Source organism: Notothenia rossii (genome assembly GCF_949606895.1).
Source record: "Notothenia rossii genome assembly, chromosome: 6".
NCBI lineage: Eukaryota > Metazoa > Chordata > Actinopteri > Perciformes > Nototheniidae > Notothenia > Notothenia rossii.
Window position 1 is genome coordinate 47,068,399 of NC_136909.1, and position 16,528 is coordinate 47,084,926.

At 40.2% G+C, this 16,528-nt stretch overlaps 3 protein-coding genes across 4 annotated transcripts in view; 2 read left to right on the forward strand and 1 right to left on the reverse strand.

Moving 5' to 3' along the window:
- Positions 1-8,001, forward strand: part of LOC307043613 (nuclear receptor subfamily 5 group A member 2-like) — a 22,887-nt gene extending 14,886 nt beyond the window's left edge. The window contains exons 6-7 of the mRNA XM_079688174.1: positions 1,100-1,247; positions 3,429-8,001. Of these exons, the coding sequence (XP_079544300.1) occupies positions 1,100-1,247; positions 3,429-3,682 (402 nt within the window). The 3' untranslated portion in view covers positions 3,683-8,001. The remainder of the gene's footprint in view (positions 1-1,099; positions 1,248-3,428) is intronic.
- Positions 1-16,528, forward strand: part of LOC307043614 (uncharacterized protein) — a 307,614-nt gene that overhangs the window by 285,689 nt on the left and 5,397 nt on the right. The window lies entirely within an intron of this gene.
- adgrd2 (adhesion G protein-coupled receptor D2) overlaps positions 5,929-16,528 on the reverse strand; it is a 53,312-nt gene continuing 42,712 nt past the window's right edge. Inside the window, exons 22-25 of one of the 2 annotated variants that reach the window (XM_079688170.1) lie at positions 13,888-14,035; positions 12,627-12,685; positions 12,504-12,534; positions 5,929-10,861 (exon numbers count right to left, since the gene is read on the reverse strand). In XM_079688170.1, the coding sequence (XP_079544296.1) occupies positions 10,854-10,861; positions 12,504-12,534; positions 12,627-12,685; positions 13,888-14,035 (246 nt within the window). In that variant the 3' untranslated portion in view covers positions 5,929-10,853. The other variant, XM_079688169.1, reaches the window with a different exon arrangement.

A 16,528-nucleotide genomic window follows, 5' to 3' on the forward strand; every position in this document is an offset into this window, starting at 1 on the left:
TGCATACGGCCAGACAGTCAAATGGGTGACATGAGGAGACATTTCATCCTGACATTTATTCAATAATGTTATCAAAGATTTGATGTAACATTACATAGGATAATAATAACAATCTTTTTTTCATAACCTTATTGACACTTTAAGGAGCAGGCCACGTCTTTCAATTTTTGTGTTTCTATATACATCTAAAGTGTATATATATATATATATATATATACATTTTAGATGAATGTGTTTCAGGTTTGAATGATTTACCGGCATACATTATATTAAAAAGGTTAATACAGTCGATATTCATTTATATCAACACATTTGACACACTGCAGAGTATTATTGGCAAAAATAAACGGTAGTTTTTCTGTTCTTACTGTGTGTTAAGGGTACAGTACTGATATGTGTACGTGCTTGACATTGGAATACATACTTTAGGCCGGTAGGATTTCAGACTTCTTATTATATGGACGACTGTGACACAGGGGTGAATTAAGCATCCCATAAGAGGGTCAGCGGCTCCATCCCCACCCCCTGCTCAACTGAATCCTAAATTGCTCCTTGAGGCTTGTCTACTGTATTGAAGCGCATCTACATAAATAACATGTTATGTACTTTTTGAAATATTTGGAAGCAGTTTTCTAATGAAAAAGTTAAAGGGAGTAGAGGTCCTCCATGGAGGGCAGCTCCATCCTGTTGTGGAGGCTGAGGGTGACCTGTTGCTCTGTAGGCAAACTGCAGGGGGTCCAGAGAGTCAGGGAGGGAGGGAGGGGGTGATAAATGTTTGGACTAACTGCTCAAAGCACTTCATGATGATGGAAGTGAGCCACTGGGTGGTAGTCGTTGAGGCTGGTGGGTTTAGACTTTTTGAGGACAGGAACGATACTGACATCACTATGTAACATTCACACTTCTATTCACACAACACATTGTACGTGAAAGGGCTAAGGGGGGGGGGACATCTCTATGTTGGTGTCCAGTGACAACAAAGCCAGCCAGCCAACCAATCAGAGCAGACTGGGGTCTGGTTTCAGACAGAAGGTGAAAAGAGGTGCTGCAGGGCTTCACCGGCTGCGCCTCCTGACGCTAACCAGTTCTCTGTTTTCAGGTTGAGCTGTCGTTCGTCCTGTCCCAGGCGGAGGCCACGCTGTCGGGGCTGGTGCAGCGGGGGCAGGAGCTGGTGGCCCGGCTGAGGGCCCTGCAGCTGGACCGCAGAGAGACCGCCTGCATGAAGTTCCTGCTCCTCTTCAACCCCAGTGAGTCCGCCTCATGCTGTGATAAGTGTGCAGATGCTTTGGCCAGAAAAAAGTGTCAAATGAAAAAAATAAAAATAATGACTTTTATTCACTCATAATCAGAAAATACAGGTTTATCCCTGCTCAAGGCTCGGGACAGGTTTGACAGGCTAAAACAGAGCAGCCTTCGTATTCCATATACAGTATAATAGTCTCTTATTATACTTTAGTATTAGTACGAGTAAATGAATGTCTTTGAACGACAACGTGCCTTTGGATTGTGTGTTTCTGGAACAATGCCGTGATTTATTGTGAAAATCAATCATCTTGCAGGGTTGCAGGGCCATACTGATGCAGTGCTTTGGCGGAATTTCAATAGCAACATTGACATTTTAATGAAAACATTTCACAATTGCAGATTATCTGCAACACCTACCTACGTATATCTGTAAGGTTACAGACATCCACATTGGCCTTTTTCCCTCCAATAAATTCACTTAATTAAATTTCTAGGGTTGACAAAAGCCAACATTAACAAAGACATCCTCCTCCATTGTCCACTAATGGCATTCAAAAGAAGCGTAATGGATGGGTCTATCATTCGATGGCAGAGCCGACATTCATGTTGCGGCTTGTGCAGATGGAGAGAGCGTAGACGTGCCTCCCCAGATTCTCAGAAGTGTTTGCTGTGTAGCGCTGGCAAGCGGGGAACAAAGAGCTTTTCAATGGAGAGAGCACTTGTCATAGACAGAAAATATTTGCTGTGTTTGCCTGCGGCTTCTCTGCTCGCACTCTCGCACTCCCTCATCTTCAGAGTCAGGTTTGTCGGGGGTAATTTAATTGCCCTTAAGCAGTTTGAAAAGATGATTCAGAACATTTAATTACTGTGTGAATGGATTCTCCAAGATGTGCTCAGCTGATGCTGAATGGTCCACAGAAGGGCTTGGCTATTGTCTCTCTCTCTCTCTCTCTCTCTCTCTCTCTCTCTCTCTCTCTCTCTCTCTCTCTCACACACACACACACACACACACACACACACACACACACACACACACACACACACACACACACACACACACACACACACACACACACACACACACACACACACACACACACACACACACAGCCACCCACATGCCATGCACTCAACTTAATACTAAGCAGCTATCCTTTATATCAAGTGAATGGTTAATATTCAACATATATATTGCATTAATGTTCTTTCTCATATAATACTATTCACTTATAACTTTACATTTTAAACTCAATATTGTCTTGGAGCAGCTGTACAGTACATTTCTAAACATTTTCCATCACCACATGTAAATGTTAAATCATTTGTTAAATAATCAGGAAGCTAATGAGGAATATTCAGCTTCTTAATGTCCTTTTCCTCATGGACATCTAAAAGAATCAAAAAATGATTACAAAATTTGAATTCAAAAAATTAAAATAAAGATAAACATTAAAAATCAAAAACAATAACTACAAATTCTCAGTAAAAATGACCTATATTCACAGGAGTATCTAAACAATATACAATATATAGAATACAATTGAATAGTCTCTAATATACCATTCTACTGAACATAACAACATAGTGTACTATACAATAAAACAATGTGTACAGTAGCTTGAAATACAGGTAAAATATATCTGAGGTAGTATGCTGCAAATTGTTCATGCTATTTACCACTGCAATCAACTAGCTACCGCACATGATTCTATAATGTTACACTTCTTTTATAAATACTGATTAGTTGCTTATTGTCTCTGAATGTGTACTTCTGTCAATTTTTTGAAAAATGATTTGATTGCAAATGCTTCGGCATGCCGTTTTATCTAATGGTGTTTTTGGGGAGTTTTTCTTCCTCTCTATCTATACTGCTGTAACAATGTACATTTCCTTATGTGGGATGCATAACGGAATTCCAATTCTGATACTGAACAAATGATGAAACCAACTTGGTAGCAAAAATATCGTCCCCCTCCCAAACCTGTTCATAGAAGATAAAAAGCCTTTATTGTAATTTTACAAAATATACAACAAGACTTTTGGAGTGCAACCCTGTCAAAGTGCACAGTGACCAGTAGGGCAAACACATGTCAACAATAATAAGGGGGTAATACATCATTAAGAGCAGTGGCGTGAAAAATTATACAATGCATTACATGATGCATGCTGTCCTGTGTGTGCAGATGTCAAGCTGCTGGAGGACCAGGCCTTCGTGGAGGGGGTGCAGGAGCAGGTGAACGGGGCTCTGCTGGAGTACGCCCTGTCCACCTACCCTCAGTTCCAGGAGAAGTTCAGCCAGCTGGTGGTGCGTCTGCCGGAGCTGCGCGGCCTCAGCACGCAGGCGGAGGACTACCTGTGCTACATGCACCTGAGCGGAGAGGTGCCCTGCAACAACCTGCTAATCGAGATGCTGCACGCCAAGAGAGCCTGTGTGTGAGGGACACACACGTTCCTCCGTCATGTGTTGTTTGTGTAGGTGAGAGTGTGTGTGTTGCAGGGAAAGTGTGTGTGAGAGGAAACAATCAGATGAAGATAGACAGGCTATGTGGGGCCATCTTTGTGAGGCCTTTTGTTTGAGCTGGAGAGGAGAACATGTTCTTTGATGTTTGGAATGATAAAGCTCCATCCATACTCAAGGTTGTTTGCATATTTTGAATGTTAACGTTTCATATCCTGCAGAGCTACATTCCTTTATAAACTGGATTTTCTACCCTGTTTTCAAAAATCTAAAATTAGAACTGCCTTTAAAGTTATATTCAATGACCAAATATCACATCCAGCATCAGAACACAGATTTTTTTACATTCCGCAGAGCTGCCCAGCAAATATTCAGACTCAATCAAATAATGCTAAACACTCATGAAGACATAGTGTCCAGATATCTGTCTATCATTCTAAAACATCCACATCGTCATATCATTGTGGTATGTATAGGATGTCTATAGCTGGTGTGAGGGCTGCTCTGATGTGAACTTTCCCATCATATTTTGTATCCTCTTTTCAGAAATTTAAATTTAGCATTAATTGATTTTTATCCAAATGTCAGATCCAACTTGGAAGATTATAAAGTGTACTCTTCCTAGATAATCATTATATATTTTTTAGATGAAAACACTGTGGTGTTCTCAGATTACTGATCGTATCTCTACCCTTTTTTAACACCAATGTTAACAAATAAGGGAGCTCTATGGGGTTTAATATAGCTTTATTTTAATCTATTTAGTAATATATTGATATAGAGAAGCCAGAAATGTTAAGAAAAACTAATTTGTATTCAGTTATTCATCAAACCCTTACCAGGAGAGATAAAATGGCAACAATACAGATAAGGAAGAAGGACACAGGCAGAGAAAGGGTTCAAACTGTTCACGGCGATGTTTTCAGATGAAGGAGAGCAGGGAGTAGGTGGCAAAACATAAGAACATAAAGTTGGTGGCAAAACATAAGCACATACAGTAGGTGGCAAAACATAAGCACATAAAGTTGGTGGCAAAACATAAGCACATACAGTAGGTGGCAAAACATAAGCACATAAAGTTGGTGGCAAAACATAAGCACATACAGTAGGTGGCAAAACATAAGCACATACATGTGAATGATAATGGAGAGATGAACGAAAACTGCTTTTCTCTTTCTTTGAGCAAAGACTAACAAAAGGAAGCATCTGTCACCGTGTGACTGAGGAGCAGACAAAGCCAGGGAAAATAATCATCTGGCAACATTTGGTTTCACGTTTCCTTATAAAAAACATGATTTTATTATAGGTCAGTGCCTCAAGAAACAATGAGTCTTAAAAAAAGGCAGTTGTCATTTTCACACTCACATTTGTGTCACTTTTCAGCACGCGGTACTGTAGGTGTGAGACTGAATGGCCATTCTGTTCACCTTTGTCTTAAAATCAACGTTAAACAAAGTGCAGACAGCAGGCATGGAAACAGGGCGGTATGTTAGGTTAATGTGAAATATTTAAAAAGTAAACCCAAATTGAACTTGAGCCAGTTTAACTTTCTTAAAATGAAACCAAACTACCCCCCAAAACTTAACATCGTGCTTTCAGCAGAGCCATACATGTTTCATGTCTTAGTTGCCAGAAGCACATTTTGTAAAAGAAAAATTAAATAATGTTAGCAGATACATTTATAAAAAAATCAAACAATGTTGATAAAAGACACAATTCAGGTATTTGACATGTATTTGCTGCATTTTCATTGTGCTTGAACAAAATGTGAGGTCACACAGAAGCTTGAGAGCAGCACATTTCTGTGACGTGTGTTGATTTCAGTTTCTGTGACTCGACTTATATAACCTGACTCCACGCCAACCACATCTGGCAGCATTTCTGTTGATATTTTCAGACGTTTGATGCAGGTAGCTAACAGGATGTGTCTCAGTTCTCATGCCCACGGACATCACTCCATTGTCTCTCCTCAATCTGAAGCAATTAAACGTCAGTGATGAATCACTTTCAAACTGACACTCAGGTGTTGTGATTCAGAGTATACTGAACAACTGAAACGTTAACTTAAATAAAATGTATTATGTCAACAGGTTCCAAATAGTTGTATTAGGTTAGTTGAAAGCAAGTTGAACCTACTATGTTGTATTTAAACTTAATATTATTGCTTTAAAGCTACCTAATACAGATATGTGTAATTTGTTTAGAAATACATTTTTTAAGTAAACTCTCGATTTTTTTCAGTGTAGTAGAACCAGGACACAGTATTTAATATTGTTATATTTTTTGACCAACATATTTGGTTCATTATTAAAGAAATAAACATGTCTGTCTTTAATTCAAAAACGCTGTTCTTATCATCATAAGAGTCTAACCATCATGCACTGAAAAACTGAAACATTGACTAAATGTATTATGTCAACAGACTTCATATCCCTGTATTAGGTCAGTGAAAGGCAATAATGTTAAGCTTCAATAAAGAATATTAGGTTCAATTTAATATCATTGCTTTCAAATAACCTAATACAGTTATGTGAAATTTGTCGACACAATACATTTGATTAATGTGTGGGTCACTAAAACTCTCCCCTGATATCTGACATATTCCTGCACGTTGTATACATTTAAAATATGAGATAACACTGCAGGCCCTCTAAGCCCCACACACACTATCAGCAGCCTGAGTTACCAGTGAAACACTATTTGCGATTTCTTGTACTATGTTGAAAACACGTGTGTAACTCTAAAGCCCCTGTCACACTGTCCCGAAATTGACACCAGATGGACACACGATAAAATAAATGTTCAAATTCGGCTCAGATCGTAACAACATTGGGCCATTCGTGAGGGCATCTTAAGCCATCGTATGACCGCCGGAGGAGTTTCTCAGGCTCCGGCAGCAACTTCGTGAGCGGTGGCAAAATCTTTGGCATGCCAAAAAATGGCCGAAGGACCTTGCGAAGGTTCATTTTCGTGTTGAATTTGTTTGTCCATGTTGCCCTTTGTAAGGCCAGCGTGAGGGCATCTTGTCAAATCGTGTCATCTTCGTCTTTACTTCGTATGATCATCAGGCATTTTTCGCTTCACAAAGACAATACGAAGGAAACAAGAAGCTGCTCGATTATCTTAGGAAGGCAACACGACTACGTGAACCCCTCGCAATGCCGTCGTCTAGCCATCGTATTATAGTACGATGACATCGAGATTGCATTTATTGCACAACAAAATCATGTAAACATATTATGTAAATAACCCAATTTGTGTTCTGTGAAACTGAAAAGGATATTACATTGTGATTGTTACTTTCGTTTCAGTTGTATGTCTTAAATGTAACTTAGGTTAACTTCCTGTTTTATTTAGATGCTTTTATTTTGAAGGAGAGTTTACGATGTTGACAGGAAGTTATTGTTGCTGTGGAAACAACATGACAGAGATAAGTAATATCTTCTAATCTACATATAAAGACAGAGAAAGTAAAGAATAAAGTGTATGTTTAAATGTTAGCACCACCCGAAGAGGCACAAGCTCTTACGTTGAGTTTGGATACATTCTAAATCATCAGTAAAGTCTACGACCATATGTCCGTGTGTGGTTCGGGTGCCATCGTGTGGCCTTCTGTAGGCATCGTACTTGCTCCGGCTGTTGCTTGGCTGTTGACCAATTTCGGGTCAATCTTCGTGCAAAATTCACAATTCCATATTCCAAGTGTCCATCTGGTGTCAATTCCTGGACAGTGTGACAGGGGCTTAACCGAACTCCCAGATGTATGGAAAGTGTCACACTCTTTTTAAAGCACATGCCTCTCAGCGATGATACCTGTTTGAAGACCAAAGACTCGGTCTCAAGATGTTTGTGATATTGTGCAGCTCGACATTTAAAACCATTCCTCGTTGGTCCATCTCCAGGTATTGTAGACAATCACTCCGCCTGCCTTAACTGAATTTCTGCCTGAAAGCATACACACCTTGGTAAACCTTGGTTTTCCAGTTGAGATAGCTCTGTGTTATCATTATGTACAGTATATTTATGTTGTGAAGTGAATATCTACTGCAAGATGAAGATACATTTCAAACGAAAGAGTTCTACGCTTTACGTTGAGGTCAGATCGCTGCCATGTGGAAGTGATTCTCTTGATATTGCCTTTGTTTTGGCTCTTGTTCACTTTTATTTACCTGTGAGTTGAAAGTCCCGTCTTTAACTGAAGTGTTTTTTTCTCCCAAAAGAGAAAGTGACCAAAATGTTTGTTTCTTTAAATATATTTTATTGTAATAGCACTAAACCAATAAATTTCAGTGAAGTAAGCTCCCTGTGTGTGTCGACTATAATTACACAACATTCATCAGTTGTGCACAAATGATACAGAGCTCATACAACATGAATTACAGCTGTCATAGTGTGGCTGTTATTCAGCCTTGTCTGACCTATTAACATCAGAGAGCCATTATTCACATCAGTTTCATTTTAAACATCCAACATCAGTCTTAGAAACACATCTATCATTTAAAAAGAGTGATAGCATTTCATTGTGGAACAAAATTGATTTGTTCCTCCATTGTCCATCTTCAGCATGTCTACTTGTAGAACCTGTGGATTAAGTTTGGTGGTGAAAGTGGATGGCCCCAATTTCATTCCAAGTCGGGCCAATTCCGTTTTGCAGCTCTGATATTCGATTGGCTATCTGCTAAATATTGATGCTTATTTTAAAGAAGAAGTAACTGCAGACACCTTAAACAATGTTGATTATCTTCTTACAGATAGGAAAGTCTGCCTTCTGAGCAAAAAATGGAGCCCACCTGTTATTGTGGAAAACCTTAACCTAACATTACAGAGAGAGTGGTTCTCCATGATAAAATGTCTAACTTCTATCTCGTCAGAAAAAGTATTTTATTTGCTTGTTGTGTGTTATTCAGAGGGAAATAGAACCTGGTCACGGACAGGATTACCAGACTTGAGGCCACAGGACAGCACCTATAGATCAGACAGATAATCTGCCAGCACACACACATGCCACTGAGCAGACAGAGGGCCACACACAGTGTGTTTCCAGTCAGATTATCACCAGTGTTGAACTGTGAAACTGCTACAGTCCTGCTATGTTTTTTCACCTAAAAACATCACTACTGAGCACGAATGAGAACACAATTTTGACCTTCAGAACAGGCACGTAAGGCTGACTAAGTCCAGCAGAGTCACACACACCTCAGGTGCGCTCTCACACACTCAGCATGGTGTGACAGCCCAACCTTTCACTCACAGTGCATCCTGCTGTCAGTCAGAGGGAACAATGGAGAAACACATCTGCAGTATCTAAAGCTAATGTTTTAGAGAGTGTTTAAAGTAAGAGACCTGTGCTCCCTGTCTCTTCAGAATATCTGTGGGATGTGTTTCTGCCACAGCTCCATGCTCAGCTGCATGCACAGTCTCATTCAGTACTTTACAGAACCATCCAATCACAACAGGGAGACAGTAAACGCAGTGTACAGGGAGGTTAACCAAACGTAGTCGTCCACATCGAAAATGTTTTTAAACTGTTAGACAACACGTCATGAAACAGATTATGTTTTCATATTTGGAGCCACATGTCTTAGTTCTTTGTGCTCAGCTGGATTTACTGCTAGCTGTAGATGTGTTTACATGAAACACAAAGACAGTGAGAAGGAAGCCCAGCGTTAATATTTGTCACACATAAGGGCTGGCTCATTAAGATCATTCCAAGTGTGATCTTAATGAGCCGTGTTGTTTTGGGGAAATGGGATGGCAATTGTCACTTCAGGAATAATGTTTTAACCTCAAACAGATCATCAATAACATGTATTATCTAAATTGAGAGGAGCTATATGTTGAGTAAAAATTATCTTGTTGGAGTTTGTTCTTGGAAATCATCTGATTTCACAAAACACAAACATTTTCTGAGTTTGTAAAATAATATATATCCGAGAAATTTCTCCACATTCTCCATGACATTTTTTGTAAAGGAACCAAATGGATTGATTATACAAGGTTAGATCCATCTCATCAGCTTGAGCAGTACTTTGAAAGATTATTCCTTTTATTTGGAGAATTTAATCTCAGAAATGATCAGATAAATCATTCGCAAAGGTTTGTTTTCTTGGTGATTTAACAATTAATTATCAGAAATCAAAGTATTTTTATATTTGTTCTTGAATTAGCTATTTTAAAATAACCTCAGCGAATAACACATGTGTTATTTGGTTGAGCTAACCCTTTTAAACTTAAAGGTGACCTATCATGCAAAATGCACTTTTGTACGTCTTTTATACATGAATATGTGTCCCCGGTGTTCCAGGGAACTCACCAAGTGTCAGAAAACACAACCCTCTCTATTTTCCTCCATACCCAAATCTCTTAAAAAGGGGCTGCAACAGATCTGATACAGACTGATCCAGATTTGAACACTTCTATGACGTCAAAGAAGTGGCACTACGGCTATTGGGCCAACTCCACCAATCAGGAGGAGACAGCCACGGACATTGCCGTTGGAAAGCGCTGGAGACGCTGTAGTACATATGCCAGGCCTGTAGATGGTGCTGTTCTCACAGAATCAGCCCATGCAAAGACAGTGTTAAATTGAGCGAAATGAGGAATGGCTAAAATGCATGATCTGTTTGGTATTTTGAAAAATAAAAAGTATAAATATGCCTTATATAGGTATGGTCCTACACTATATTATTCAAATATAGCATGATAGGTCCACTTTAAAACAATATTTTGTACTTTGAAGAGATCAGCTCACATGCTGAGATTCAGAGAACTGGTGATAGACATGATCATTCTTAGACAGACTTGTTGTTCTTAGTGTATGTGTATTGCTTAAATTAGAAAAGTTACGCCACTGCTCTACTGGAGACGTCAGGGGGTTCCTGCAGAGCTGAGGACCCCCTGGCAGGCAGTCATAGACCTAACCCAAAATAAGAGAACGTGGATCTGATCTGGGAACAGAGCAGTGACAATGTGAGAAGAAGATTTCACTTCTTCATCTTTCCTTCCTTATTTGATTTCACTCGCCTTCCTAGCAGTGTGTGTTTGTGGCGGCAGTGCACATCTTCAGGTGGGAACTGTGTGAGAGTGTGTGTGTGTGTGTGTGTGTGTGTCCATTCTTTCAGTTTGTATCAGGATCCAGTCCATTTGCAGTTCAACAACCTGTGGTGAAATAAAGTGAAATGTGTTAGCGACAACTCATCTCAAGCTGATGTTTAATGTTTCTGCTTCAGGAGTGTGAGTGTGTTTGCGTACAAAGAGAGGAGGAGAAAGGGGGAGATGAAAGGTGGAGGGAGAGAGAGCAGGTGTTGGAGTGGTTAATGGCCGACGGCGTGAATAGCCGGCCTCGTGCGTTCCTGATTAAGGGAATGAACTTCTGCTTTGTCTCGTCGGTCAACAATGAACACCAAGCAGCACTCCAACACCAACCATCAGGCGCTCCTCCCAGACGGCTCAACATTTAATGAATCTAAAAACTTCCTTTTCCCTACTGCCAGGCAATTTAGAGCCATCGACAGTGGAAACGTGGGGACCATCTGTTGTGTTTGCCTGCTCATTCACAGGAACAAAAGCCTCGGGGGCAGTTTTCACACAGCGCAGGTAAACAGAGACCATAGGGAAAATAAAAACTTTTACTCTCTGTCCTCCAGTCAGTTTTACATTGCTTTCATTCAAGTAACTATACCTTCATGCTCTCTACACTACCCAGTGCATTTCAAATGAGTTTCATGACAGAAACATTGTATCTTCTGTTTTTCAGAATTAAGATTTTTTTTAAATAACACTCATCAAAAACAGCATCATTCCAAACTGAGCCACAATGACAGAATACTTCTGCTTATAGTAAAAATAATTTACAAAACTGGAATATATAGATAATTTAGTCAACATAAATAAGGTGGAATTTCCCTTATCTGTCATTTGAATACATGTAATTGTTGTTCTGAGGGAGCAGTTACAGCGTAATGCATTCCTAACATGAAGCACCAGGTTGGTGGTTCCACCAGTCATCATAGCCCTGTGTGTTGGATAATAATCAGTGAAGAACACGAGCACGCTGCAACTCTGTAATCTTATCTCTAATATTCTTAGTATCACTGGTCTTCTTATTGCCTGTTGTTTCTGAGGTGTAATCTGAATGCCTTATTGACAAAGTGGTACCCTTTCCTTTTTTTGCATGTAGCATTAATGAACTGTTGTGTAGCAGTGTTTGAACCAACATCCAACTTAAGTTTGTTTTAAATATATACATTTAATATCCTCTAAAACTGTCACAAAATATGTTATTCCAGGCATAGATTCATGTGAAAGTAACAAGTAACAAACTTTAAACAGTTTTGTTTGGGCCCCTGCCCCTCTGACACCCTCTGCACGTGCCTGCTTGTGGTACAGGGCTATATAAAAGACACATATACATCTGATAGGACTGAATGAGCACCACTGCAGGTCTCTCTCTTTAATGACAGCAGTTGGACATCACACTTATTCTACTTCTAACCCTCTGTTTTCTATCTGCGCTTCATACACTTTGTTCACACACTTTTATTCTGACTTGATGCTTCACCTAACATCCAGCATGCCCACTTCAATTTGTTGTATTTCATTTATGATTGCATTGTCCTTATCTCCTCACTTAATTTATGATGTATTTGTTTCAGTACACTTTATAGTATCTTCACTATGCGCCTGTTCTTGTTAACTGCTGAAGCTGCTACATTGACTTTCCCTGTGTGGTATCAATTTCATCTAATCTTATCAACTAATACCAACACTTCAATTATCTTAAGATCAAGTGAGGTAGTACCTGATGGCTTGTACCCTGTCAGCTGGACCACCTGTTTGAATGGAAAAAACATACGCAATATAAGTTGTATTTTAACAGTGACATATGACAGCAGTGCAGTGATGATGCATGCATGTTACTCACTCGGTTTCCTGATGCTGGTTTTAAAGAGAAACTCACAAAGCTTTCCTTCCTGAAGCTCTCTGAAACACAATAACAACTTAAAGTTTGCATTTCCCTTTCAGGAGTAACATGATTCAGAACATTTAAGACAAAGAAAATCCATAGAGTAGTAAGTGAGAGTCCACAGCTAAGGAGGAATGGAGCAGGTCATGAGGTTGTGCTTTCCAGAAAGAGTTCATCTTCTTTCCAATGAATCATCTTAAGATGTGAGGTGGGATAAACACTGCTACAGCACTTGAGGTTTTGATAATAGGTCCACTGTCTTTTCAGTTCATAAGAACCAGTCCATGCCCTTTATGAGGACTCTAAAACCAGGATTTATTTTGCTCAGAAAGACTGACTTAGTTGAAAGCAATAATATTAAGTTGAACCTATTATATTTTATTTAAACCTAATAATATTGCTTTTAACTAACCTAATACAGTAATGTGAAATCTGTTGACATAATACATTTAATGAAAGTCAACGTTTCCATTTTTCAGTGCAGCTAGAGCGGGGTGTCAAACTAAATTTCATCGCGGGCCACATCAGCATTATGGTTGCACTCAAAGGGCCGGTTGTAACTCTAAGACTATATAAAAATACATATATAAATATATCATATATATATAATAGTAATTATTATCATTATTATAATGTATTATATTACATTATTGCCTCTGCATTGGATTAGTATTGGATAAGGTAATAATAACTTCATGATTAACTAGGACTGAAAGCAGAAGTCTAGGGCAAATAATTGCACGTCTCTTCAGTGAGAATGTCACAAAATGATTTAAAAAGAAAAGCCAAATTCTGGAAAAAAAGTCACAATCCAAAAAAAGAAGTGACATTTTCTAAAAAAGAATTGACGTGTAGAAGAAAAAAAGTCAAATTCTGAGAAGAAAGTCAAATTTGAGATGCATTGTGCTCCATGTATGGGCAACGTGCCTCTGTAAATCGGCATGTAACCATATAATAAACATATATATATTCTTTGCAAGTATCTCTGCCTGTATAACGCAGACTGAACCCCTCCTTCTGAAATACTTCAGACTTATTCCTGCTGCAGACGGTCTGCGCCTCCCTTCCCTTCAACACTAAAATACATTTGACATTAGACAAAAAACGATTACATTTTGTGGTGCTGTTTTCTTAAAAAATAAATAATGTCAAACAAAATTTGAACTAGGTCAACACAAAATATTTCCAGCTTCAGCACATTCCGGGTCATTCAGCCTACCGTTCTTGATGACCAATGACGTGGAGGTGGAACTGGAGGGTCCGGAGGTCTCACTAGTGTCTGGGCTGGAGGGAGTCGGGGGACTGCGGCCCCAGGAGGTGATCGGGGCCCTCTGAGAAGGTAAGAAGCTGGTGGGCTGAGAACAGTTCTGAAATACATCATAAGAAAGAAGTTCTTCAAAGTGATGAAAAGCATTAAAGGTCCCATGTCATACTTTTCCGGTTATGTTTCCCCTTGTGTGTTATGAAGGTTTGTCTGCATGTAAACGGTCTGCAGACTCAAAAACCCTCAAAGTACACCCTATAGCGAGTAAAACTCTAACTAGGTCTATTCTGCCCCAAAACGCCTCGCTGGAGATTTCTCATTTTCCATTGTTTACTTCCTGGGCACTCTGACGTGGGGACACCCAGAGGCCGCACCCTCTGCCAGCCTTTCACGAAACAAAGCTTCCCAAACCTTTCAGCGATTCATGCCGGATATGTACAGCGGGGCACTGAAGAACGATGCTGTTCCTGCTTTGTTTGAACCAGCGGGAGATTCGGGTACACAACCTCAACCTGTAAGTATTCATTGTTGTTTGTGTATTTATGATGTTTAAAACAAACAAGGTATCTACCACGACTGTTTAAATGGGTGAACGTTTTTCGGGCTACTAAGTTGGGATCGCGGAGAAATGCTCTCCGCAGACCAACCTGATCTCACCAGAATGCGTGACTCCACCACGACTCCTTAACACCGCATTGCGTGGTGGAGTCACAAACTTTGCAACATTTACGTGTCGGCACCACGCAAACAACCCCAATGTAAAGTGAATGAGGCACCTTTGTCGTGGTGCACACACGCATTTCGACAACGTCCCACAGTGAGCTTTTATTCTATAAAACGTTTTTAAATTCTAATTTATAGCATGTAGTAACTCACGGGAGGCTTCTTTTATTAGGGTCTGAGACCAGAGGTTGGCGAACACCCTATTGAAATCGGTCGCACAGCGACCGATAAACCTGCGAAAAACACCCAAAAACAGGGAAAACGACCGGCAAAAGCACAGAAAAGGTTCGGAAATCATGACGGCTGATAGGCCGCGGAGCCCACGTGACTGCAACTCGCATAATTGATATCGTTACGATCAATTTAGTCATGCAAAACCCACAAAAAACAGGGAAAACGAGGGGCAAAAGCCCATTAAAAGTGTCCTAAATCATGACAGTAGGTAGCCCACAGCGACATAGCACATTATTGAAATCGGTCCGATTATTATTATTATTCAGATTATTATTTGAACACTTTGCGCGCACTTTTGACCCCCGCAACATATGTGAAAACTCAAAAAAAAATTGCAAACGCGTCAGAAGTGGTGAAAATTGCGATGTTTAATTGGTTCCAGAACTTTGCGTCAAAAATTGCGTAGGCCACGCCCACTTCCGTTTCCCCCCTACTTTGACTTTCACGTAAACGAACGAAATTCGCTACGCATATCTAGGGTGCGGAGACGAACCAAAAAGCCTCTTGGAAGGGTATAAAATAACGTACAGGAAGTCGGACATTTTTTCATTCTCAGAATGCCACCAAATTTCCCATGATGGTTAACACTGCGGCCCTGAACAGCTCTAGGTCAAATCTGATGTTACTTAATATGGCGTTACCGTGGCAATGGATCCTTCGCCATAAAACACGGTGTCGCTTTAACTCCAATGGACACGGTCCCATCGTCCCCCAATCTTCACTTTTATATCACCGGTCTATGCCTCAACATTTCTACGTCAAATCTGAAATCTCAGCATTTGTCGTTTCCATGGCAACGCTTCCTTCGCCATAAAACACAATGTTGTCTTAAGTCAATGGAAAATGGTCCAAACAGCACCAGACTTCAGACTATCATTAATGGTCCGTGCCTCAACAGCTCTCCGACCATTTATGGGGTGTCACCATTTGCCGTTTCCATGGCAACGCGTCCCTCGCCAATAAACCTGGTGTTGTCGCAATTCAATGGGAAATCGTCCAAACGGCACCAGACTTCAGATGATGGCTAATGGTCCGGCCCTCAACAGCTCTATGTCAATTAGGGGATGTCATCATATGCCGTTGCCATGGCGACAGATCCCTCGCCATTAAACATGGTGTTGTCGTAATTCAATGGAAAATCGTCCAAACCGCACCAGACTTCAGACTATCATTAATGGTCCGGCCATAAACAGCTCTATGCCAATTATGGGATGTCATCATATGCCGTTTCCATGGCAACACATCCCTCACCATAAAACACACTGTTGTCGTAATTCAATGGAAAATCGTCCAAATGGCACCAGACTTCAGATGATGACTAATAGTCTGGCCCTCAACAGCACTATGTCAATTAGGGGATGTCATCATATGCTGTTTCCATGGAAACGCATCCCTCGCCAAAAAATACGATGTTGTTGTAAGTCAATGGAAAATCGTCCAAACATCACCAGACTTCAGACTATCATTAATGGTCCGGCCCTCAACAGCTCTATGTCAATTAGGGGATGTCATCATATCCCGTTGCCATGGCGACAGCTCCTTCGCCAAAACATACAATGTTGTTGTAATTCAATGGAAAATCGTCCAAACGGCGGCAGACTTCACATGATGGCTAATGGTCTGGCCCTCAACAGCTCTA